A 27,108-nucleotide genomic window follows, 5' to 3' on the forward strand; every position below is an offset into this window, starting at 1 on the left:
GTATATTTATCAATGATATTGATGAAGGTATATCAGGCTTAATGTCGAAGTTTGCAGATGATACAAATGTTGGCAGGGTTGTTAATGACAGTAATGGCAGTGTGCTACTGCGACAGGATCTAGATAATTTGGGCAGATGGGCTAAGAAGTGGCAACTGAAGTTTAACCTTGACAAATGCAAAGTACTGCATATGGGTAGAAGTAACCCCAGAGAAACGTACCAACTGTGTGGTACTACACTTAAGGTGGTAGAAAATGAAAAAGACGTGGGAGTAATTGTGCAGTCAGATATGAAGCTTTCTGAGCAATGCAGACAGGCTGCAGGTCATGGGGTTTTGTCAATGATATATAGGAATTTTGCTAGCAGGAAAAAGGAGGTGATTGTCTCTCTGTATAAGGCAATGATCAGGCCACACCTTGAGTACTGTGTACAGGTCTGGAGGCCTCATTTTAGGAAGGATGTAGATTTGTTTGAACATGTACAGAGAAGGGCAACAAGATTGGTGAGGGGAATGAAGGGATCCTCTTACCAAGAGAGGCTTAAGTTCTGCAAATTGCAGTGGCTGGAGACTAGGCATCTGCGCGGTGATCCGATTGAGGTGTATAAGGCCTTGAATGGGTTGAGCATGTTGAATTCTGATGGGATTCTTCCACTTGTTCAGATTACAAACCTAAGGGGGCATAAATTAAAATTAAGAAAGGACAGATGTAGAATAGATGTGCGGAAATTTGCCTTTAGCTAGTGAGTGGTTAACTGCTGGAACAAACTTCCATCTGTCGTTGTGGAAGTTGATAGGTTGAATAAATTTAAGGAGGAACTGGACAGGCATTTGGAGGGAATGGTGTGATTTTTTTTTTTTTTTTTTTTTTTTGGCTGATGCTACACTTGCTTTCTTGCATCACATACTACTACTACAACAACAACAAAAAAGAGATTAATAATTGTGTCTTTTCGATAATGATAAATGCTATTAAGTGGGCTTTCCCGCTAATATATGTAGGATTATGTACTTGCAATGCAAACAGTTGCCCAAAATTATTAATATGTTGAACAACTTGTCCTTCAATATCACAGACATTTCTTTTATATGCCTACAGGAAATAATTGCATGATTCAGATCTGGTGGAGTATGTATGTGCCTTAAAACTATTCAGTCTCAAATAATAAGGATATTGATGAGGTTACCTTATTACAGCTGAAACCCATTAAAATGCGATTCATTAGAACACAATTCCGCTTATAACACGATACAAGCATGGCTCTCATTTTTTGTGAGTTTAAACGTGTTTTTAGTCACCGATAAACATTTTGGATTCCTTGTGAACACCTGGCGATATTTTCAGTTTAATGCGTATCCACAATACGCATTATCCTTTGATTTCCGTAAGAACAACAGAACAATAATAAATGACTTGTATCACGGAGGCACTTGCTGGTTTGCAAGCTGTACTTAAATTTCTTGAAACAGAAAAGGTAGATTCTCTTTCAATTTTACAGTTAAAATGCCTTATTGAAATTGTTAAAAAGAAACCGATGCAATGAAGCAGTTAGCTCTTGATGCTGTTTTTTTTTTAAATATGATTAAATGTGCAAAACTTTGTTCGCTTATGCCTACTTAGTAGTTGAAAGAACATGGAAGCATTGTTATTAATTTCTCCCGAATTTGACTGTTAATTTCAAAACACGAATGTAACAGTCAATATAACCATGTGTTAAAAGCAGTTTTTGTAAGTATTGATTTGTTTTTGTGACAAAAGGTGGTGTTTTTCGTGTTTATGTATATTTAAGGACATTATATTTTATTGTACAGTGCATCAATAAAAGATTGAAACAACACAATTGCATATTATTTCCATTATTATTCTTTGCATGATTTCTCTTAGACATATTATTGCACAAAAAAAGAGATGAGCAAAATTGATAGTATGTATAAAGTTTGAATGCAAAAAAATGGCTAGAATTTTCTAATGTGATCCCGCTTCCATCGCGATGTGATTCTTTGGACCCCTAGCATCATGTTATAACAGGTTTCACCTGTATTTTCTTCTGGAAATGAAAAGTTACATTTGCATATGTGGTCCTGCCTCATTTTGTTGGAATGAAGTGGTTTTGAAGGAATTTGAGATAGCATTCTGCATTAGCTACATTGTCCAGGAAGACTTTTCAACTATTTGAGCTGATGAAATTGTACATTGTGTACACTTTTCAGTATGCAGAAGGGTCTCTCTCTGTTGATTGATGTAGCCACTAAGATGAAAGTACACTTTGTTGCTAAGCCATATGTGGCAAGTTACATATGGTTCAGTGGCACTGAACCATGTGTGATTTAGTGACAGTTTGGAAAACAATATGGCAGTTGTTTTCTAAATTTTGACAAAATTGAATCACAATAAAGGCAAATTTCCTTTCTTTGTTTTCAGTCAGGGATTGTTGCGCTTGCATTTTGTAAAGAAACAGTTTTAAGTCTTGTTTAACAGTGCTTATAGTGGATGTTTGTTCTATACTCGGCTATTGCTATTGCTACGATCTTTTTCCAGATTTCCTTAGGCTGTGAATAATTGCTTCCTGTACACATGCAACATTCTCAAGGTCACTTTGGATATCTTCCTGTGAATATCCTTTTTGTTTATTAGAGAACTAGACTATTCAGATTTCTTTACTAACTGCAACATTGTTGATCTTTCTAGATCTATTCCATAACCACTTCACTTTCGCAGTGTCATGCTGCACTATGACAACTGCTGGCCGGGTAAAAACCTTTTCACACAAAACAACTACTCAGTTCATTATCATATATAGTCTTCACAGAAGTTTAATTGAAAAAAAAAAAACCTGTTTTTAACACGTAAGAAGGTCCCAATTTTCACATTTAAGCTGCCATTTGTGAATTTGGTGTTATTTCACATGTAAAATTATATGGAATTCACAAATGTGAGCAATTAATGTGTTTTCTTAATTCATATCAAACTTAAATTGTTAAAAAGAAGATAAATGTACCGTTACTATTTGTGTCACTTAGTGTGAAGAAGAGAGTGAAATCACACCTTGATTATTCTAATTTCTAAACTTGAACTTTGAAATGAGCATAGGCGTCAAGTTTCTACATAAAATTAATTCTGATATGTGTTTTAGTCCAATTTTTGGTACCATTTGACCAATTATAAATTTTCAATGTTTATTTGCTTAACCATCTAGATTCCTCTTCCTCACCTTGCTGGCAGCATTAGTAAAGTATCCAGTCATTTGGATTTTGAATTTAGTAGTTATTTTCTTAGTTTAATGAATCTAAAATTTTTAGGCCAATTTTTTTTTTTTTTGTGGGAAATTGTTTTGAAACTATTTTTGTTTTGTATTAGTCATATAGTGCATGGAAGCCACAGGCTTTTGCTGCACTGGCCAAAAAAACAAAAAGTAGATAAGAAAATATAAAACAAATTATGTGCTTCCCTCTTTATATAGGTAACTGTCCAGTTGACCTTTGAATTTCTTCAAACTGTCAGCCTCAACTGCCTGGCGAGGCATCTTGTTCCCATAATCAACAATTCATTGGGTAAAAGAAAAATTCCTACAATCTAGCTTAAACCTCTTCCCCTGTAATTTGAATTTATTAGCATTAGTTTAGGCATATAATGCAAGAAAGCAAGCTTATGGAGCATCAGCCAAAAAAAACCAAAAAAAAAACCTATTTCTCCCATCTGGTCACTCCAAATGTTGTCTAGTTCAGCCTTAAATTTATTTAAGCTATCAACTACCCGTTGGCTAAAGGCTAAAGGCAAACTTCCGTGCAGCAAGTGGAAGTATCCCATCAGCATTGAGCCTGCTCAAACCATTTGAGACCTTGTACACCTCAGTCAGATCACCTTGCTTGTGCCTAGTCTCCAGATTCTGCAACTTGCAGAATTTATGCCTCTCTTGGTACGAGAACCCCTTTGTTCCTCTCACCAATCTTGTTGCCCTTCTCTGTACTCGTTCTAGCAACTCTACATACTTCCTAAAATGAGGCCTCTAGACCTGTATGCAGTACTCAAGGTGTGGCGTGATGGCCACACCTTGGAATTTTTTATAACAGTGAAAATTCTGCTTTCATTCATTTTATTAATCACTCTCAGAGCCTTATAAACTTTTTTTTAAGGTGCCTGGTTGTCAAGCCCTGTATCCCACATAATCGAAGTATTTTCTAGTGTGGTCCCACTTGCCAATATCACCATGTAATTTACCCACCCTTTTGGACCCTTTCAAGAAGCTCAATGTTCTTTTTTTTTTTTTTTTTTTCAAGAAGCTCACAGTATTTCATTTTACCCTGGGATTATGATCTCCCCATCTCTACAGGATATTGTTCAATAAATCATTGATGAACACCATGGGCTTTCCTGGCCACTTGTTTATGCTGCTCCGAAAAACTCATATTTGCCCGATTGTAGCTCAAGATCCCTTTCTTCCTTTGTTGTTTTTAATTCAACCCTACAAAGTGGTATACAATTAATTGGGGGTTGCTATTCCCCAAGTGTAAGACCTTGAATTTTACTGCATTTAAACATAGCTGCTGCTTTTCTGACCATCCTCGAAACCTGTTCAAGTCATCCTGAAGGAGTGCTGCTTTGCACTAATCATTAATGACTCTCCCAATCTTTACGTTGTCTGCAAATTTTGGCATTCCACCAATCTGAAGACTATCCGTTAATCACAACCCTCTGCCTTCTGTTCTGCAGTTCATCTCAGAATCTTTATTATTATTATTATTAGCCATATGGTGCAAGGAAGCCTGAGGCTTACGCTGCACCAGGCAAAAAAAAAAAAATTCCCCCTATTACCCTGAGAGAGAGAGAGAGAGAGAGAGAGAGAGAGAGAGAGAGAGAGAGAGAGAGAGAGAGAGAGAGAGAGAGAGAGAGGAAAGGAATCACCAAGAAAGAGAAGAATGATGATATCCAGCTCAGGACCCTGGGTGTGCCAAGCCCATACTCACCAGATGTGAGCCCCTGACACATTCCAACTTATAGAGTAACTTCTCCTAAGGGACTGAGTCAAATGCTTTGCTAAAATCCAAATAGACTATGCCAAAATTATTCCCTATGTCCAGCTTATGAGTAACTGTGTCCAAATAGCTTACCACTTTAGTTAAATGTGATTTTCCCTTAACAAAATTATATTGATAAATGTGGATAACATTTACCAATATAATTAACCATAATTGATAACATGGTTAATATATTTTGAAACCATAATGAATGAAATAAATATTTAAAGGACTTTTTTTTTTTTTTTTTTTTTGGAAACTAAGGACGAACCACTCTTTTTAGATAGGCTAGCTTTTATCCAATTAAGCAATTTTTGTAATAGGCAAAAGTTAAACATTATTTAAATTAAGCCTAATTTATTTTTTGTTTTGTTTTTTATTTTCCAGTCATAGGAGAGCTGCCTGGAAATGGGCACTAGATCGTGTAGCAGTTGCTAGCAGATGGACTTGGTTACAGGCTCAGGTGTCTGATCTTGAATACCGTATAAGACAGCAGAATGAAATATATCGTCAGTTAAGGGCTTCCAAAAGCCCTCTTGTGTTTGATGATTCTGTTCCTTTAGAAGGTGATATTTTTTCTGGTGCCAAAGAAGTTAAGACACCATGCAGTCTAGAGAGGCTGAGTGAACCGTCCTTACTGACAGGTGTAGACACATTGAACTTTCATGGTACTACAGGTTCTTCCCTTATTACAAAACACCCGCCCAAAATTGCAAATGGCTACCTTGAGCGAGGTTCTGTTACAAGTAATGGCTACCATGCTGTCAGGGGGGTTGCATCTACCACTGATTGTTATTTGGATTGTAATCCAAAACAAGCTGGAGATAGCATCAGTACTGAAATTTCACCAGGTATTAGTGGAAGGTGTATGCATGTGAGTAGGACGCGACCCTTGAAAAATTTCAGGAAGCGAAAGCTTTTGAGGACAACAGGTTTGCATTTAGTGAGTCGTAAAGCTGCCAGGTTATCTACAGTTCGGTGTAGCTGCAGCTGTCAGTCAGAAATGCTTCCCTGTGCATTATGTGGAGGACGTTACAATAACATTCAGTCCCTGGATCCAGAAGTTATGCCTCTACTTGAAAGGATAGCACTCTTGGATCCATCTTTACATCCTGTGTTATCCTTCGAACATGGTAAGTTAAAAACTTCATGTTTTTGTTATGATGTATATTCTATCTTCTGATGATATTGTCAGAATTATTTTTTTTTTGTCTCCATTACTGAACTATTGCATTACTTAAAGTATAGGGTGATTATACAGTAATTTTCTTTACCTGCATTTCTTGGTATTTTTATAAATTTGGGTATTCTGATTCCAAATATGACCTTTATTTTTGCATAGCATTTGATAATTTTTGCTCTGAACAGAAAGACTCCAGTGTTTGAAATTGTTACTAATACCAGTTTCTTCATAAAGAATAATCAAAACAGTACCACAGGAAAAATTCAGAAATGAAAGAAAAGTAAATATGCAATAATGCTATATAAGATTTATTAACAGTGCTTCACTTCTGTATAGAATAGAGTATTAATCTTTACTACAAGGAACAAGCTAAAAAAATTGCAAATTAAAAAGTGAAATCCTTCATCGGGTTGATCATTATTAAAAAAAAAAAAAAAAAAAAAAAAAAACACCCTTAAAAATTTGTTTGAATGTATGTCTTTTGTGGTCAGTATGATCATCCTGAGCCAAAAATCAGATATGGTCTTCCATCATAGTTTCAACCCACCTTTCATGGTGTTACCACCTTCATATTGATGGGAATTTCTCCCTATGCTCTTTACTAATTGTCCAGATTTGGTATTTAAAAAAAAAAAAAAAAAAAAAAAATCTGATAGGAGTCAGTCCAGCTCCATTACTTGCACTCTTACTTGTAAGATGCAACTATTGAAGCTGGACTGACTTTTTTTTTTTTTTTTTTGCATCCCATTTTTATGTAATTTTCTTTTAATGTTATCGAGAAAGTCATTCACTAAAAGGCAAAATGACTGACAGGAATTTTGCTAAGCATCATTTATTTTATCTTCTGGTTATTGTGAGGTTAACATCTCAACTTATGAACTAACAATATGCTACGTCTAACTAGCATGGGACAAATTGTTTGACCAGCCCCAACTTGATATAGAGTGAGGAAAAGAAGACTTGGAACCAAGGGATTGTGTACACTAAACTGCAACTCAATTATGGCAGACCATTTTCCTCTCCCTCTGTAATGCTGATATGCTGCCCTGCTATCACAGAGACAGAGAAGGCAAGAGTCCACTGGAATCAATGGATGTATGTTCCGGTTGTGAAACAGCACAGCTTTCAAGCATTTACTTAAACAGTGGTTCGTTTAAGTAAATGCCTACTGAAACTGTAGAGTCTATGAAAAGACTTCACTGTTTGGAATTGCGACTAATACCAATTTCTTCATAAAGAATAATCAAAACAGTAGCACAGGGGAAATTTTGAAATAGTGTAAAAGCATGCATAAACTGTCTTTCTCTGTGTGCAGAAGGCTTGCAGCTACGATCCAGTATATTCCACTCTTTTTAAAACAAGATGCTAGAAGTTCTGCATTGGATATGATTAAACTAAGGTCCCTAACTAAGGGTCATCTAATTCTTGACTTAGATGACTTAGGGACTAAGTCATCTAAGTCAAGAATTAGAAACTACATTTTCCCTAGTACTTGATTAGGGAAATGTGGCACTTCTGAGGTGTAATATCCTATTCACCAGAATCATCATCCAATTCTAATGAAAACTCTTCTTAGGAAAGTGGATTAAGAATTGGTAGGTCTTTATTGTGTGGTTCTGGAACCATAGAGGATATTATATTTGGATATACTAGCTTTTAAATTCACAGACTTATTAAACTTTGATATATCCATCATACAAAAGAAGTTGTCAAGTTATGGTTTGTAGGCTCTTTCCATATTTGGAGGATAGCAAAAGGTGCCATTTTGAAGACACAGTGCTGCTTTGACAAATTGCTAAAATTTTTATTATGTGGCAGGAAACTATAAGTTGGGGCCAGCAACTTCTTTTTTTTTTTTTTTTGTCACTCTAGCTATGTTGAAAACAAACAAGATCTTGTGAGATTTACCCATAATAACTTTTCACAAGTGCATCCAGTATTTTCTTTGATGAAATTCACTGGTTTTAGAATTAGTACAGTTTTTTTTTTTTTTTTTTTAAATATATAAATTAAATTATAAAACTAGGAGGTGCTGTGCTGTAAAGGCTAATTGAACAAGTGAATTTGAATCTTGGTGAATGGTTTTGTGAAATTTGTATTCAATAAGTGTCAGTTAAATAAAAGAAAAATTGACTTAATTGCTAAATACATTCAACAATTGTATTCTTGCCAAAATAATTAGTTGTGAAACTGTTGCCAAAAAGAATGCAAAATATCACCCTACTAATGTGGCAAATTAATGTTACAATTAGGGTTATACAGTGATGTGTTTAAAGATAATTCAGTTTTAAAGATAATCTGAACCACTGCCTAGACTGCAGTCTATCTGTGGATAGGTTGCTGAAAACTTTTTGTACACAATATTGCAAATTTTATTGATTTCTGGCATACCTTTTGGTGTGTGTAATTTGGATTTTGATGTTAGCCATAGTCTCCATTGAAACAGTTATGTACTGCTGACTGTGTCCAAAGATCAGCATATTCTGATCTTAGGCCAGAGTCATACCATGCAAGTGAACATTTTTCCCTGATATTTGTTGGCTTTTATAGCAAAAGCCAACCATATAGGAAACTATTTTCTTTTGAAACTGAGATTAAATCATGCCCCACCATATTCATTATTATATTGGGAATAGTAATGTTACCATTTCTTGCTTTAAGACAAAATGACCAGTGAATGGTCATTTTTTCTATTTTTTAAACAATCAACTAAGTCTTGTTAAACCCTTTAGCACCTCTAAACAGTCAGTTATTAACCAAAAATTCCTTATTTATTTGCACTTGCAAAGAGCTTTTCACAAAATGGTAATCTGATAATTTGCTGGTATGTCCAACTGGTTAAGGTTGAAGTTCTGACTAAATTATTGCCAGTTCTGGGATGCTGCAGTTGGTCCATTGAGAAATATCCTGAAAGTAGGTGACAGTTGCATTGCTTTGGTTGTATGCAGGGCTGTAGTGGGAGGGTATGTGCCGTATGCTCTCTGGATTTTTTTAGGTGAATAGCATATATCTTTTGGTTTTTTAAAAGACTTGAAAATACAAATACAGTAAATCCCCGCTATTCGCAGTATCTGTATTCGCGGTCACTGATTTAATATAAAATGAAACCTAAAAAAATTTGAATTTTAAAGCGCCGTGAACATTTTCCGCCATAAAAAAACATGGGCTTGGCTAAAATTATCTTTCCCGGTCAAAACAGCACTCAGTGGTTGGGGGGAGAGGGGTGACAAAATCACGAACATGGATGTTTCTCGCTAATCCTTGTTCAGTATGTGTTATGCGCTTGTCATGAAGGCTTCGTCGTTTGCTTTTAATTTGTATGCTTATAAATTGAATAAATTTATCAATTTATTTAATTTATATGCTTATAAATTAAATAAATTTATCAATTTATAAATTGATATGCTTACAAAAGTGATAAATCTACCATTTTGCAGTGTAAAACAGACTTTTTCGAGCGTGTTAACGGAAGAAAGTGACTTTATTGTGGACAAGTTCTTTCTAACCTGTACAAAAATATGGCTACGAATAACAAGGGAAATGTGAAAAGATCAAAGAAGGTGATGACATTAGCAAATAAAATTGAGTTATTAGACAATTTCTAATGGTGAAAGCGTCTCCTCAGTGGCAAAACATAAAATCAATGAGTGAACGGTACGATCAATCAAAAAATCTGAAGAAAAAATCCGCCATAGCGTCCGTGAAAACGCGCTAATTGCTTCAAAAATTTGCTCTGTAACTCGTGATGTTAAATTAGAAAAAATGGAAAAACCTTTAAATCTGTGGATAGAAGACCGAACTAAAAATAAAATTCCGTTAAGTTCACTCATCATTCGTGAAAAGGCAAAACTCCTTTATCAACACTTTAGCGAAACTGGTGACAGCACTGGTGGGATAAGTTTTTTTGCTAGCAAAGGTGCTGGTTTGAAATTTCTAATAAATATTACATTTAATATTAAATTGTTTCTTATTTTCATTTCGATGCCATATGCTTGCATTTCACTATGTACATTGTCATATTATGAAGGTACATATAATACATACGTAGACAAAATTTTAGACTAGTTTTTCTTATATATTTCATACTTTGAACGGAACCCCTTTATTACTATGGGAGCCATAACTCAGTATTCGCGTTTTCGGTATTCGCGGCATTTCTCAAGAACGTAACCCCCGCGAATAGCGGGGGTTTACTGTACAGTATTAATAAAATATTTACCCACAATTAAAAAATAAATTTATTAGAATTTGATTCTTAGGCAATACTTATAGTTTTATTATTTTTAATATATATGTCACGTGTGTGTATGCGCGCGCACACACACACACACACACACACACACACACACACACATAGGTATATGCTGCATACATTCTGAAATTCAGTTAATAAGCCTGATGTGCACGTATACTTTATGCTTTTCGTAACATTCATAGAGATACCTTCTGCTAATTTTACGACTACAGCACTGGTTGTATGTAACCAATAAGCTATTATTAACTCATATTGCTGAAGGGATATTAACTCATATCCCTGTATAACAGGACACGAAAGGCAATGCTTTCAGCTCTCTACAAAATGTGAATCACTATTACTTTACATGAAGTACTACCAGTGGTAGCAGAAGCAGAAATTTTTACTGAATCCAAAACAGCATTACAATTAAATGTAAATAGAATAATGTTAGTAGTAAGACAAATTAAATAACATTAAACAAATTTTTGGTGTATCTAGCATTTGTTACTCTCTTTATATTAAATAACTGGAGTAGCAACTGAAGTTATATCTACTTCTTAATGTTAGTTTAGTTTAATCTTATTACAGCCCATACTTCATTTACTTTAAAAAAAAAAAAAAAAAAAAAAAAAGCTCTCCTCCAATTCCATTTGGTTTGATGTAAGAATGTAAATAATTAAAAACTGAAAACTAGAAATCTGCATCCCCATCCCCAAGGAAATAATTTATCAACAGAAAAAAATTGATTTGTGGAACAGCTCTACAATATGGATGAAACAGGTCTAAGTTATAAGATTTTACCTACAAAAACAATTGCAAAAAAAAATAAAATAAATAATAACGAGCCAAAAAATCCAAGAGAGAGAATCATGGTAGCTTCCTGCAGCAATACAACTGGAACCCACAAATTGCCACTTTTCTTATTGGTAAATCAACTAATCCTAGAGCTTTTAAAAATATAAATTGTCCATCTTTACCAGTTTACTACTACTTTAAAAAATCATCATGGATTCAGCATTATTGAGAGAAAGTTGTTTTTTTTACGAGTTTGTACCTTCTGTAAAGAAACAAGTGAAGAAAGTAAACTTACCTGAAAATGCTGTTCTCCTTCTGGATAACACCCCTTCACATTCCAGTTGTGAGGGGCTTGGTGAATAGAATATTGGGTTTCACCCCTGCAGGGTGAAAGCTCTGCATTTTAGTTTTAAGTTACTTGATTTCTTAGAATATAAAATCCAAAAGAGAGAATCACGGTAGCTCCTGCAGCAATACAACTGGAACCCACAAATTGCCACTTTTCTTATTGGTAAATCAACTAATCCTAGAGCTTTTAAAAATATAAATTGTCCATCTTTACCAGTTTACTACTACTTTAAAAAATCATCATGGACTCAGCATTATTCAGAGAAAGTTGTTTTTTTTTCACAAGTTTGTACCTTCTGTAAAGAAACAAGTGAAGAAAGTAAACTTACCTGAAAACGCTGTTCTCCTTCTGGATAACACCCCTTCACATCCCAGTTGTGAGGGGCTTGGAGAATAGAATATAACAGCCATATTTTTACCACCAAACAGGATCTAGCCCAGTGTTTCTTAAACTGTGTTCTGTGAAAAGTCATACTTAATTTAAAAAAAATAAATAAAATTTGCATATTTGTAGCATACACCACTTTTGTATCATTATAATTTTTAACATTTTTTTCGGTTATTAATATATTGGCATAGACTACTAATCAAATAGACCGGGCTTTTGCATAGAGAAGTATATGTAGAGGTAATGACATTATGAAAAAGTAGCAATGTAGTAATCTAATATTCCATTCATATGCAATTTAGCCTGGAGTACGTGGATTGAAGGAGAGGGAGAAGCGAACCGATATCATAACTAAACTCACTTCCTTGTATAAAATTTTTTTTTTTTTTTTGATAATTATCAGTATTTCGAAATATTATTAAAATAAATGGCCATGGATTTGTGGTTGAATAAAGGAACTTTATTCAACCACAAATTGAACTTGATTTAAAATGATAAGCAAGTACTTTAGTATTGCAACTGTGGTCGATGAAAACGAACATAATATTGTCACATTTCAAAGCGGGGATGAACAATCACAGGCCTTTCGTTCCCCAAATGTAAAGTATATTTTACTTTACATTGTCTTGGTATGAACTCTTCCTGCTTGTCCCAATGTTGCACAACATATGTTCTGTTGCATGGCTGTCCCACAAACACAAAAAAAACAATATTTTGTGAACTCCCACCCTACAAGCTAACAATCAAACCAATGACCTTAAGATCATTAGCATTAGCAAAGGCACATGATGCAAGAAAGCAAGTTTATATAGCATCAGCCAAAAAAAAAAAAACCCCCTTTTTTTTTTCACCCATCCATTCACTCCAAATGTTTGTCAAGTTCTGCCTTGAATCTATTTAAGCTATCAACTTCTACAATGACAGATGGAAGTTTATTCCCCCAATCAACCACCTGCTGGCTAAAGGCAAAATTCCGCACATCTATTGTACAACTGTCTTTCCTCAATTTGAATTTATGCCCTCTCAGGTGATTATTCTGAGCAAGAGGAAGAATCCCATCCGCATTGAGCATGTTCAAACCATTCAAGGCTTTATACACCTCAATCAGATCACCTTGCAGGTGCCTAGTCTCCAGACACTGTAATTTACAAAACTTAAGCCTTTCTTCGTAAGAGCAACCCTTTATTCCATTCACTAATCTTGTTGCCCTTCTCTGTACTCCTTCCAACAGCTCTACATCCTTCTTAAAATGAGGCCTCCAGACCTGTATACAGTACTCAAGGTGTGGCCTGACCATTACCTTATAAAAGGGGATAATCACCTCCTTATCCCTGCTAGAAAAATTCCTGTATATCATTGACAAGACACAAAGAGCTACTCTTGCAGACTGTCTGCACTCCTCAGAAAACTTCATATCTGCCTGCACAATTATCCCCAGATCCTTTTCATTCTCTACCACTGTTAGTGTGGTACCACAGGGTTGATGCGTTACTCTGGGATTACTGCTTCCCATATGTAGTATTTTACATTTGTCAATGTTAAACTTCATTTGCCACCTCTCAGCCCATCTGCTCAACTTTTCTAGATTCTGTTGCAGCAGTGTACTGTCATTAGTGTCATTAACAACCCTGCCAAGCTTCGTATCGTCTGCAAACTTGGGCATTAAGCCTGATGTACCATATCATTTATAAATACAGAAAACAACAATGGACCCAGCACTGAACCCTGAGGGACTCCACTAATAACATTAGTCCACAAAGAGCAGTGTCCATTGATTATCACTCTGTCTTTCCCACTCAACTATCCTTTTATCCAAAGCAGCAATTTGCTTCCAATGCCACACTGCTCCATTTTTTGTGCAGCAGTCTTCCATGTGCAACAGTATCAAAGACTTTTATTAGATCCAAATATATGATATCAAAGTTATTCTCTGCATCCAGTTCCTTTGTGACTACATCATGGTATCCAATCAAATTAGTCAGACAAGACTTCCCCTTAACAAACCCATGGTGTGTCTGAGCTATAACTGAAGTCTTGTATAGATGATCCTGCAATGCTTCTTTAACCAGTGCCTCCATTAATTTCCATGGAACAGAAGTTAAGCTAACAGGTCTGTAATTACCTGTCTCCCTTTGATCCTCTTTTGTGGATTGGGGTCACATTTGCACATCTCCAGTCCATGGGTACCTCCCCTGAGTCCAGGGAAACTCTCATAATTATAGCTAAGGGTTTGCTTATTTCCTTTGCCGCCTCCTTTAATATAACTGAATAGATTCCATGCACCCCAGGTGCCTTTCTTGTGTTTATCTTCAACAATTTCTCCTCTGCGAGAGTTGAATACACTTCAACAACAGATTCAGGCATTCCCCTCCCTGAATAACTCCATGTGTGAATGTCGATGCAAAATATTCATTTAGTTTGTTAGCTATCTGAGCAGGATCATCAACAGTTGAACCATCAATATCCAGTGGACCAATCTGATTCATCCTTTCCTTCTATGGTTTACATAGGTAAAGAACTCTTTGTTGTTTTTCTTTGCATCCTTTGCCAAGGATTACTCATAATCTGCCTTTGCCTGCCTAATCTCCTTTGTAACTTGGTTACAGACCAGTTTTTATCTATCATAGGCTACTGTATCACATGTTAATTTATATGTATTCAATGCATTTTTCTTCTCTGTCACATGTCTAATTAGTTCATCTGACATCCATTTAGGCCTAAATCTTGAACAATATTTCTTTGTTGGTATGAAAAGCCTAGTAGCTTCCAAGATTAATTCTTTGAATGCTTCCCATTTTGGATTTGCTGTTCGTAACGGCATCAATTGGTTCCACCGTATAGAATTTAAATACTGTCTCAGGGCCACCGTAGTCACCTTTGCAAAAGCAAAATCCCTTCCCTTTACCCTTGATGGTAGTTACCTCTTTGAGTAAGTCCCACTTCAACACACTGTGATCACTTCCACCTAGTGGTTCCTTTATCTGAAGATTCTTGATGAATGAAGAATCACTACTGATAATCATATAAAGAGTATTACTCCCTCTGATTATCTCCCGAACATGCTGCTGTAGAAAACAATCATCCAATAAATCCACAAAAGCCTTGCTAGTGTGTGAGTGACTAACCCACAAATTCCAGTCAATATCCCGGAAATTAAAATTCCCCCATTATAAGACACTTATTTACTGGCCCACTCTATTTCTCTGCACAATTGCTCATTATACTCATCAGATTCATTAGGCCTATAACACACACCTACTCTAATTTTTCCTTTCCCAGTGCTTATGTCACACCAAACAGACTCAACATTGCATTGGCCACCCACATCAATTGGATGCACTTCCTTAGATTGTGTTTCTTAATTAACTCCCAGTAGTCCTGGAAATTCCCATTTCCAGGCTTCTGCTCAATTGCATTTCAATATAAGTAGTGCAGGCATCACTTTTACCTCTGCCACCAGCTACTGCTAATCTATTAGTCCGTGTATCCCCCCCAAGCTAGCAGTTTTCCGACCCACCTGACTCTGCCTCGATAGCATCAGCCAATATTCTTGCACACTTTTTATTTAAGGGTATCCCATCCCTGTAGAAGCAGTCTCTCCTGTTAACAAGCACAGACCAGGTTGATAAAAATTCTACCACTTGAGCCTTGCACAATCTCTCCACTGCAGAATTGATCGACAAGGCTCTTATCACATACTCTCTCCTATCGTGTCTGGGTAGAATTGCAAACCTTTCAAATTCAACCCTAACTCATGCCTTTTTTTCAGCATTGTCTTGTACTTGTTAAGTAATTCTGCCGGTCTCCTACTCTTAATATCATTAGCGCCAAAGTGTTCAACAATATCACCCTTTGTGCCCTTAAAGGATATCTGCCGTACAACGTCATCAGCCTTTGCCCCTGCGAGACATACCCTGGTTCTGTTCCATCTATCCGTTTTGCATAATATGTTCCCCGTTTCCCTGACGATAGCCACATACAACAACTAGTTCCTTTGGGACCAGCACATTCTGCCTTGGGGGTTGCCACTGTGTTGTTCATATGCAAGCTCTGGCCTTGATGTGGGCAGCTGAGAATTTGATGGGTCCCTCAATTTAAATCCTTTGAGGGCATCCACCCTGTCCTTCAAGCTCTCATATAAACCTATAACAATGCCGAGTTTGTGCCTGATTTCCTCGCACTCCTTACATTGCGCACACACAAAGACTCCCCTTGGCAATATCATTGATTGCTCCACAAACATCAAACAAGCATTGCATTTGAATAGAACTGATTCAGAGGACAACCGCCCTCCCCCCTCAGTTCTCCCCTGAGCCACAACACTTCCACTAGTTTGAGCCTTTTGCTTTGTTGCTCTGCTCTGAGTCATGATTTCTATTCAAGTTCAATAAAATTCCAATACAAAATATAAACCTATAACCCAATGCAGTTGTAACACTATATATTTCGGTATCGAATATTATCTCCGAGTTACATTTTATGACTTTCTTATTCCCTGTCAACTTATATGTATTAATTTATGATGTTACGTTTGTAATAACTAGGTCGCTAGGCGCCTCCGTAGCCAGGTGGGAAGGAGCAGCAGTGCGTAGCACACTCTTCTTGATTAGACCGGGGTTCGAGCCCCTCACCACCAAATACGGAGCATGCGGAAAGGTCAGGGAATGACCACCGCATATCCCCGGAGCAATATGGCCTTAGTTGCTAATGCTCCTAAAAACCAAACAACAACAACTAGGTCGCTATATTTATTTAGTTAAAGTACAATTCAGTCGACAATGAAATTTAATAAGATTAATAAATTTTACTGATTAATTGATACTACTATACTCGCTATCTAGTTTTCCGTTAAACCTTACGCCAGCACACGTATTGTATAACAATGGCGGCAAGTTGCGAACGGTTAATCTACGGCCACGAGGTATTATTTACTTTCCAAATCGTGCTATCTAAATTCAAAATAAACCACGGAGCTTGACTAGGTATGTAAGCTTACTTATAGAAAATAATTTAATCTAACAGTTAAGTCAATAAAGTGGCTAAGTATATAATTAAAAACTTTTCGTTCGCGGGAGCTGCAAAACCTGTTCAAACATGGATAAGATACCCTTACCGATACTAAGTAATAACTTACAAAGTCTCTATCTAAATTCAGTTTAAACTAAAGTATTATTACTAGGAATATAAAGCAACTCTAAAAAATAAATTAATATTCAAATTTAAGTAAATAAAAAAGCAAAAACTTCTCTATTTGCTGGAGCCATAAAAACTTCACCTGTTCACAGATCTGCATATGTTCCAACCGTAATCCTGGTTGCTGACAAAAATTGACCTATCTCCCATTGATTTTTCGTAACCATGTCCAGCTTATAAGAGTAGATGCATTATATTGTTGGGTTCTCTTTGCCTTTCTACAGACTACACATAATATCTTCATACTTTATTTTTCATAAAGTGAATGCATTCTATATTTGAAATTATGGGTAGAGTTGCTGGTGCAACAGTAAATTAGTCCCCACCACCACATGACACAATATTAGCAGTAACAACCTTTCATTATTGAGAGTTGTTTAAGGGAATATTTGGAAACTAAATTTTGTCTCAATTAGAAAAAATTCACAATTGAGCAGATCAAGTAGAGTTGATGATCGCTTTGGTAACATGACACCCTGACTGGAAGAAAAAAAAGGATTCATTAGGGGCAGATTCTAAAGAATTAAGGGATTTGATAGGAATTAAATTCCTTATACAACACAATAAAAATTGTAAAAAACAAGAACAAAATGACTGTCACCCAGTTAGAGAAAATAGCCCTACAAATTTCATATGTACACATCTCTAGCATACAGTTCAACAGGAGATTGCAGTTTGTGTTCAAGGTCTTTGAACGGAATCAAACTGAATAATTAAGAAGCAATTAAAAAACAAAAAGGAAGAATCTTTTGCATATGTCATAAATATACCAACTTTAAAGAATTATTGTTTTCATGCATTGGATTATGATTTTAAGCAGATGCAAATTATTTTAAACCCATCAACTTGTGTAATGAAATTCACATGTTGCAGTGGCCCATACAAGCAGCATTAAATATTTTCAATTGAAGCAAGAGATGCCCTTGGATAATAAAAAATATTCTACACAACACAGTTTGTAGTGTTCCAAGAACTCCAGGGGCCTGAGCTGGATATCATCATTCTTCTCTTTCTTGGTGATTCCCTTCTACTTTTGACTCTCTCTCTCTCTCTCTCTCTCTCTCTCTCTCTCTCTCTCTCTCTCTCTCAGGGTAACTTGGGAAATTTTTTTTGGCTGGTGCAGAATAAGCCTCAAGCTTCCTTGCATCATATAGCTAATAATAATAATAATAATAACAAATAATATTATCAGAAAAAAAATTGCAAAAACAGTTAATTACACATCACAAAAAAAAAAAGAAGAAAAAAAGTAACTTTGGTGAGATACAAATACTACTTCATATGCAGTGAAACCTCTTTCTATAGTATGAAGAGCATTGGGATGGAAGAAAGGTTGCTATAACCGGTTTCTTGCTTAGAGTTTTTTTTATTGAATATCATTGTACTTGTTTCAATTAATTAGCTTTTAGTAAAAATGAATATAAATTGCCTTCTTTAGAGAAGTTCATTTTGGTAATTACATTTTCATTATGATAATTAGATCACTTATCTAGTTTTAGTTCATATTCATTGTAATATAATTTGATATGCCCTACCTCCCAACGGGTCAAAACACTTTGCTCTTTAAATTTCTGCATACTGCACTGTCACAAACAGCAAGAAATGCTGTTTCGCAAAAAAATGAATATGCAATCCATGTAATTCATAAGAAAATTTCAACCGTGTAAAGCAATTACGAAAGTAATATCAGTGTCAAGCACTGCATAGTTATTAGTGAAGTATTTGTGGATTCAGAAAATCCTCATGGGCTATTAGTCAAAAATTACCTGTTCACTCTGTGGGTAGTGTTATTTATTTATTTTTATGTTTTCAAAAGAAAGGTATTGCAGTTGTATTACCACACTTTTATGTACAGTATCATTAACTGAATTCTATTTGCAGGCTTGTTGCAGTAGTTTTTTTTTAATTCTGGAAACAGCATCTCTCTCTTTGGCAATTTTTTTTTTTTTGCCTTGCTAAGTTGTGTGTCAATGGAACTGTGGTCAGCCCAATAGCTTTATAAATGTTTCTTACTAGCACTGGTGAGCATGTTAAAGACATACTGTGCCATCTGCTTAGTAAGTGATCCATAGCTATCACAAGTCTACTTAGGTAGTTTTCTTTTGATGGCCTTTGTCTTTCAGTTGTCTTCATTGCAAATTTTGTTGACTTATTTTGTGCCAATTATACTCAGAAGGATCCATAATAGTGTTCAATTTGTAGAGGTTTAATATGCAATTTCCAATACTTCTGGCTGTGGCCCAAGCTCTATTGTCTGTAATAAGAGGTGTCCATTAAGGGAGGTTTTACTGTACTCAAAACTGAAATTTTCAAGCATTTTTATTCACCTCCTCTAAAAAATCTATAAGTATAACTCCTCCAAAGAACATATAAGGTCCTAGTCACAATAAGTTGCCTGTGAATCTCAAATACAGTAAAAAAAAAAAAAAAGATAAAAACAAAAAAACTTGGAGTCTTTCAGAGCATGGCTTAACCAGTTCATTCGCTGTGTCACTTTTTTAACATTCTCAGTCGTTTTGCTTGAAGTAAGTAACAGAGCAAGTTTACTAGTTCCAATGTGCAAAGAATGAAATGGATCAGCCCATACAAATGCACTAAGTAATTGCCAAATGAGAAATCTTCCTTGTTAATTATATCACCACTGAGAAAACTTAGCATTAGTAGGGCACATGATGTAAGAAAGCAAGCTTATATAGCATCAGCACAAAAAAAAACCCCACCCTTCCCATTTCAACCATTCGTCTAAATTTTTGTCTAGTTTTGCCTTGAACTTAAGTTGCTGACCTCCACTATGACAGATGGAAATCTGTTCCAGCTATCTGCCAACCACTGGCTAAAGGCAAATTTCCACACATCTATTCTACAATTGTCTTTCCTCAATTTGAATTTATGAGTCTATTGCATTGCATCAGTTAAAACCAAAATCACTGCTGTACAAGTATACAGAAAAATATTTAAACTTGAGGTGTCTTTTTTTCAATTGATCCTATATATGAATACTGGAAGTTACCAATGTCAACTTGTGGAATGATTGACTTTCATTCTGTGCAGATGAGTATAGGTTTTTCATATGCTGTACAGAAAATTGAAAACTTGGCAATACAATTAACTCTCAAATCTTTTGCATAATGAAGCTGACGGCAGCACTTCAAAGAAACTCAATGAACCCCCCCTTTCCCCTCTTCAGGTATTACCAATTTAGTTAAGAATATGAATAATTCATTTATAATTCAAACTGAATGCAGTCTAAAACAGCACACCTACTTTTTAAGGTTGATAATATTAAATCAATTTTTTAGGAAATTGATTAAGTGTTTTTTAACTGTTCTAATAACTGAATATCTCTTCAAGTTTTCTGTTCTGGGTTTCAGTCAAGATTTTTATTTTTTTAAGTTTATTATTTGTCTCAGATTACTGTGAACAATGAATAATAAGTTTTGATCCTTCCCCCTCCCCCCAAAATGTGCATTCCAATATACCGTGGTATATCGGAACGCACATCACGATATATTTTGGTGACCTGAATCGAAATTTGAAGTCATATTGCCTAGCGCCCATATGTTTAGAGAGAAATGCAGGTTGTATTTGTGGAATTTTTAATATATGCAGTAGAACCTCATTAATATAGCATCCTTGGGACCTAGCACATAACCACATTTTTTTAATTCCAGTTTTTTGATGGTTATGTTCATAGCCTAAGTATTAAGGGGTGAATTTATTAATTTTATTATATAATTCAGTATTTCTGATACTTATCTCCACAGAATGATAGCTGCCACTGTTAAACCAAAATGTTAACCCATACTTTTTGGTTGGTCCAGTGAATAATATACATTACCTACCTAAGAAATGTAAATTTTGTGTTGTCAATGCTGCTTCTGGTATCGGTGTTACCTTAAAAATGAAATACATGCTACTGTTATTGTATGTGAACTATGCAGTATTGAATGCCATACAGTCTGGAAAATATATAAAACACAAAAATTGGCATTTGGATATTATTAATGGAACATAATGCATAAATCCAGCCTGTGTGTGTGTGTGTGTATATTTTTTTTTTTTTTTTTTATAAGTCCAGCTAGCCTCTTTCTCCTCTGCATCATTATCATTGATTATCCTTGATAAAATATTAGAGGTGCTGAATTTTTTACATTCTACTGTATTTCAATAAATGGCATAAAATGTACTTTTTTTTGCATATTTTGTTAATGATCAGGAGCTTGTTTGTGACCAGTGTTCAGCATACTGGGCTTCCACCTTGATAACATTTCCCCATGATAGAAATTTCTTCATGAAAACATTTACTTTCCCAAATAAGTTATGTCCAAGGTTATTTGGGAAAAGGTCTAAATATGAATGGAGGAACTGTATTTTTAAAGATCTATTGAAACAGATTTTTGTTCCAATTTGAGTTATGCAAGAATAGCAATTGGATATCATTAGCTCCCGCTGTACCATCGGAATGGCTAATGGCAGCGATGCTTCACATTAATTTTTTAACCAACATCTAAGACAAAGCACAATTAGTGTGGCATATGTGTGGAGCCCACTTGTTGTTGTCTCACCTAATTTGCAGCCAAAATAAAGTTCTTGTGTTTTCTTGAATAGGACATTATAGTCTGGTGAATTAACAAACTGATCTGATGTTTTAAGTCTGTTATTAACTGAAATTAACACCAAAAACTAAAAAGAGCAATATTTTACTAATATAATAATGTTAGCTTACTCACATTTATAACTCTGACTGATTTACCTGTATGGGAGGTTTTCTTTACATTTATATATTGCTCTAACATGCAAGGAGCAGGTGGGGATAGGGGTAAAATAGTCTAGAAACTGCCAGAAAGTGACCATTGAAACAAGGTCTGTAAAACTCCTGACTGCAGAACCTCACAATTAGTAAGGCAACAATATGAACAGATTAGACCAAAATCTAAGTACAAGAAAACTTAAAATGTGAATATCTTGTGAACTGAGGGTGCTAGCAAAAACAATGTGCTGTACATTTGAAGTTATCATTAAAAAATAAGCCAAGTTCACAGTATTTATATTGAAAAATTTAATTGTTGTTCAGTGTTGTGACAAATAGAAGTGGGCAAATATCAAGTGATCATATGTAGTTAAAATAATTCATTTTAAATTTATTACAGAATATATTACTATAACAATAAATTATCAGTTATCTTGAAGGAGCAAGAAGTAATTTGATTTCATTGTCTGGAATTTTTCTCACTGCATTTCCATGTAGCAGGATGTCAAGCACGCTTCTATTCACTTTAAGTGCCATGCTCAAAATTTGGATCATTCTCAGTTGTAATATCTAAGCTATCATTAATCTCATTAATAAATCAGTATATAAGCAAGGGTTTTAAATCTCCTGAAAATTTAACCCTAGCATAAGTAGGAAGTGATTTTTGGCAGCTTTGAATCTTGGGATATGCTCTTCTTGAGGTGTGAAAGTATGTGAAGACATTGTTTTGCAGTGTAGAGCAGTTTCATCAACATTTAAATTAGCCGAGGAAGGCAGTTGTCACGATTGATTGTTTTTAATGTAGCAGGAATATTTCACATTGTTTGATGATCGACTCTTTCTACACAGTGCAGTTTTAGGCTGTAGGTTACTGCAACATTTAAATCTGTTAATCTATCCATGACTGGCTTTACTCTTTTCTTTAAATCTAAGTGCTTAACAGTCTGTTTTCTGCATCCGGTTGCTTCTTGAATATGTGAGTTTCATTGCAGTTATTGCAGCAGCAGTCTCTCTTAGCTAATGCTTTTATTTTTTCAGATTTTTGTATGATAGTTCTGATAGTATCGAGACATAAAGAACAGCTCACGGCCACTTGATGTTTGCCCACTTCAAGCTGATTTAAGACTTCTGTTTTAAGTTCAAGTATTATGCTTTCTCTTCCTTTTTTTTTTTTATTGGATTTGTTAAGGCTGTCATGTAATCTTTTGTTACACAATTATGGTACTAAAAATAGTCTTACAAATTATTTCCAAAATATATATACCTGGAGACCACCTCCAGAATCTACTGTTTATTTTGGCAAGCCCAGCCAACTGAGTAAAGCAACTCTCAACAGCCAGTGATGTAATATCACGTGATATCAATAAAATACAGTAGAACCTGGATAAAACGTTTTTCAAGGGCCGGAGGTTTAGATCTTATGCGTGAAAACTTCTTAGAAGGGAAAATGACCTAAGGGTAGGTATGAAATATTAACCACACAAATAAAAATGAAAAGATACACATACATAAGTTAGAGGTGATTTTTAACTACTATTTCAGAATTTATAAATATTTTACTCTGCCTATAGGAAACATTTTTAAACTGAGGGTTTCTAATTGCTTTACATTCTGTTCATTAAACTCATTACCAAGTTGGAAGAATGGGCTCCTTTGGAGTTGCAACATACCTTAAAAGGTCACAATTACAATAAGACACAGCAACAATCCACTAAGTAATTCTGAACTGTTCACAACCATCAGAATTTAATGCTTCACATGGTCTATGTATCCAATTATGGGTATCGATGAAAACAATCGCAATATGTCACTTCCATTGTTCAAAATGTTTCTACTAAAAAGATTTTAGCGCTGAAAGCCTCAGACTGTGGAAAATTTACTGATCGAACAGGTTAGTGCGTAGCATCATTTTAGTTCATAGTAAATCACCAAAGTAGATGAAATGGCATAGTTTTTGTTACATCTAATATTGTGAGTGCCTTCACAACAAATTGCCCTGATATTGAACTACCTCAAATAAGCAAAGCTCGGACAATGAATTCTCGAATAGGCAAAACTTCACCGATGGATTCTCGGCGGATACTACACCCCACAACCCCTGGGCAGTGGTATCCGCCGAGAATAAGTAACATTAGTCCTCCATTGGCGAAGTGTTGTTTATTGGAGGTAGTGCAATATCAGTACAACTCGTGAAGGCATTTACAAATATGAGATACATGAATATCAAAAAAACTATGCCATCTCACCTACTTCAGTGGTTTACTATGAAGTAAAATGATGCTTGGCACTAACTTGTTTGATTACCAAATGTTTATATTGTTTGATATTAAAAATAAATAATTTCTATATTTAAAACACATTAAGTGGAAAAATGGCATTATAATAATACACTGTGTATTCTTTATCACAAACCTTTTACCTGGGAAAATAATGCATTACAACATACAGAGTTGAAATTGGGACTTAAGAAACCAAACCTAGTACAGGGGAAAAACTTCTTATCTGGGTTCTACTGTATGTACAAACAATTTGACTGTTCTCCCTTTCAAAAATTGGTCAGAGAATAAATAGCATTCGTCTGAATTAGCATTAACTGGGAAAGTGTAATGCTCGGTCTCACTGTATAATGTTTGCAAATTTTAATATCTTAATCCATATTTTGTAAGTAGTATTAATGACAGGTAAAGTTTAATGCACCATTATTGTTGTTAGCTGTTGAGTGGTTTGACCTGTGTTGTGTTACAATATGTTTGCTATTAAAAGAAGGTTAGTTTTTTTTTTTTTTTTTTTAAGAATTTGTTTGCAGAAGGAGATTTGAGCTGCTTTGAATTTGTTGAGCAGTGATTGCTCTGTGGGGGTTAATTCCAATAAGTTTGCATGGTGCAGGCTGTTGAAACAAAGATTTTGCATTAACGAATGATATGTAATTGAATAGAATGAAAAATTATTTCCATACGTCCTTACAGGTTTGCCAGAGGTAAAGAAAGATTGTGCAGCTATCAGCAAACTGCTTTTCCTGTTACGCACCAATTGATCTTAAATTATCATATAAGTCAGTTACTTTAGCCTATGATGCTATGATGTTGTGGTCTGTAATGCCCACATATCAATCAGTTTATCATCTGTTATTTCCATCTCTTACTCAGTTAGTGGGTCACATCTTATTAATTGTTACTATGGATGTTTTTATGTTGGAGCCTTTCTTTGTTTCTTCAAATGGCTGTTTGAATGTCCCTACTCAGCAGGTAGTTATATTAACAAATGAACACTGTCACATGTTATCCAAAGCATCCAGTAGTACTTAATATGGCATAAGTATCCTTTAATTTTGACATGTTTGAACATAACATGGTGTATTTATTTTATAAACTGGGTTTTAATATTTGTTTATGTGGAGTCATGTACCCTTGAGAATATTTTCCCAAGTTGTGCATGACTTTCTAATTTTTATTATCGGAACTGTTTTTGTTGCAGTAGTTGGGCAAAATGGTGTAAAATTTTAACTAACAGCATAAGAGGACATCACGTTTTGAAATTTTACTCTCTGTAGGATATCCCCTTAGGTAATTGTCAAAAAAAAAAAAAAAAAACCCCAAGGGTGGTGTGGCTTTCAAGTTTTCATCTGAGCTTCATGTGTGAAAGTTTCTTGTTTGCTGGAGCATTATATAACTTTGGAATAAATTATTACTGAATTTCATATGAATGAGCGGTTTTTGTTGCTAATGTGATATTGTTCCTTCTCCTGTGTCTGCTCACCAACTTGTGATTAATTTCTCTTCATTGTTTTGTGCAGTGTTATGCTGTTGACTGAAGCTTACCGAGTTCATAAGGGAAAGTTGCTGATAGATTTCATAGTTTTCTTTACCTTTGCTAAAAAAAAAATTCTTGCATGACTTTCTAATTTTGATAATTTCTGTCACTGCATGTGCAGCACACTTTTCTATTGATGTTTGCATGCTGATTTGTTTTGCTCAGTATTTAGCCTTTGATTTGCACCTTCTGAAAACTTTACTTAACAACAGTACCCTCATTATTTCCATTATTTTTGGAAATGGAAGTTGGTACTTCCAGTATTACCCGTCAATAAAAAGGGAAGGGGACACAATCATTTCCCTTGAAAAAAAAAAATTGTGCTTAAGGAATTTGTCCTTGTAAGTGTAACTCTTGATAAAGACTTTTACAAGAGCGTTCTATAGTGCTTACTCCTGAATATTTGCTATTGCTGTCCTTAGATGAATAATCCTAAAATTGGTTACTCTTGCATGATGACACATGCCTATGTGCAGCATTGTTTTCCCAATTTTTTGAAAAGACTGCTGTGTTTTTGCTCAAAAGATATAAATTTCTTTCCTAGAAAAGGAAAAAAAAAAAACACCACTGCTTTTGAAAAGTTTCAACAAGTGATTATGAGTGGGTGGAACTGACTCATGTCCAAATTCAGTTGGGATCCAAAAGTAGTTTTGAAATATAAAAAACTTAATGAATTTCTCAAGGTAAAGATGTGAGGCACAAACTTCTGGTATAAGGCAGTGCTAAACAGACAAAATAATTTGATTAGGTTACTTTATCTCCACAAATAAGGAAAATGGGTCCCCCCCCCCATTCCTTTTCTGGTCGTTCCTTTTAAATGCTATGCTGATGTTTGGAAATACAAACATAAATCTTAATGAAATGTACCTTCATTTTCTGATGTCACTACTTCTTGATATGTTGAAGAATGCAATGTTTAAATTTATAAGACCTACAGTTGTTGATATCCATTTTGATTTTGGAAATTGATTACCATAGCAGACTAAATCATAAGGATGATTTCTGACTTATTTGTTGGCAGTTCTGTTGCCAAAGCTGTGGAGAATCTAAAATAGGAGAAAATTCTGTTCTTCTTTTCACTGAGCAAGTACTTTATTGTTGCATGTGATTACATGGTGTACAAGTTTTCAGAGAAAAAAGTGTTCATATAAATTCTGAGGTAGTATAAAATTCATCAGTTGGCAGTGCATCATTTTCAAATTTGAAATTTTTTGTGGAAGTTTTTAGTTTCTAGCACTTCTCATTATCATTGAAGGTAAAGAAACTGGTGTTTTGCAGTATCAGCCCTGTCACTTTCAGTATAAGTGACAGGACCGATAACAACTACCTGCCAGTAGCTGTTACAAAAGAAGAAAGAATTGATGTATAGTGGTCTTGTGGTTGGGGAAC

At 35.1% G+C, this 27,108-nt stretch overlaps 1 protein-coding gene across 1 annotated transcript in view; it reads left to right on the plus strand.

Moving 5' to 3' along the window:
* The window catches only part of nsl1 (non-specific lethal 1), a 241,584-nt gene that overhangs the window by 64,214 nt on the left and 150,262 nt on the right, over positions 1-27,108 (plus strand). Inside the window, exon 2 of the mRNA XM_090388918.1 lies at positions 5,403-6,148. Coding sequence (XP_090245044.1) covers positions 5,403-6,148 — 746 coding nt within the window. The remainder of the gene's footprint in view (positions 1-5,402; positions 6,149-27,108) is intronic.

The sequence above is a fragment of the Mastigoproctus giganteus genome, chromosome 14 (genome assembly GCF_048544385.1).
Source record: "Mastigoproctus giganteus isolate SK-2022 chromosome 14, ASM4854438v1, whole genome shotgun sequence".
Classification (NCBI taxonomy): Eukaryota; Metazoa; Arthropoda; class Arachnida; order Uropygi; family Thelyphonidae; genus Mastigoproctus; species Mastigoproctus giganteus.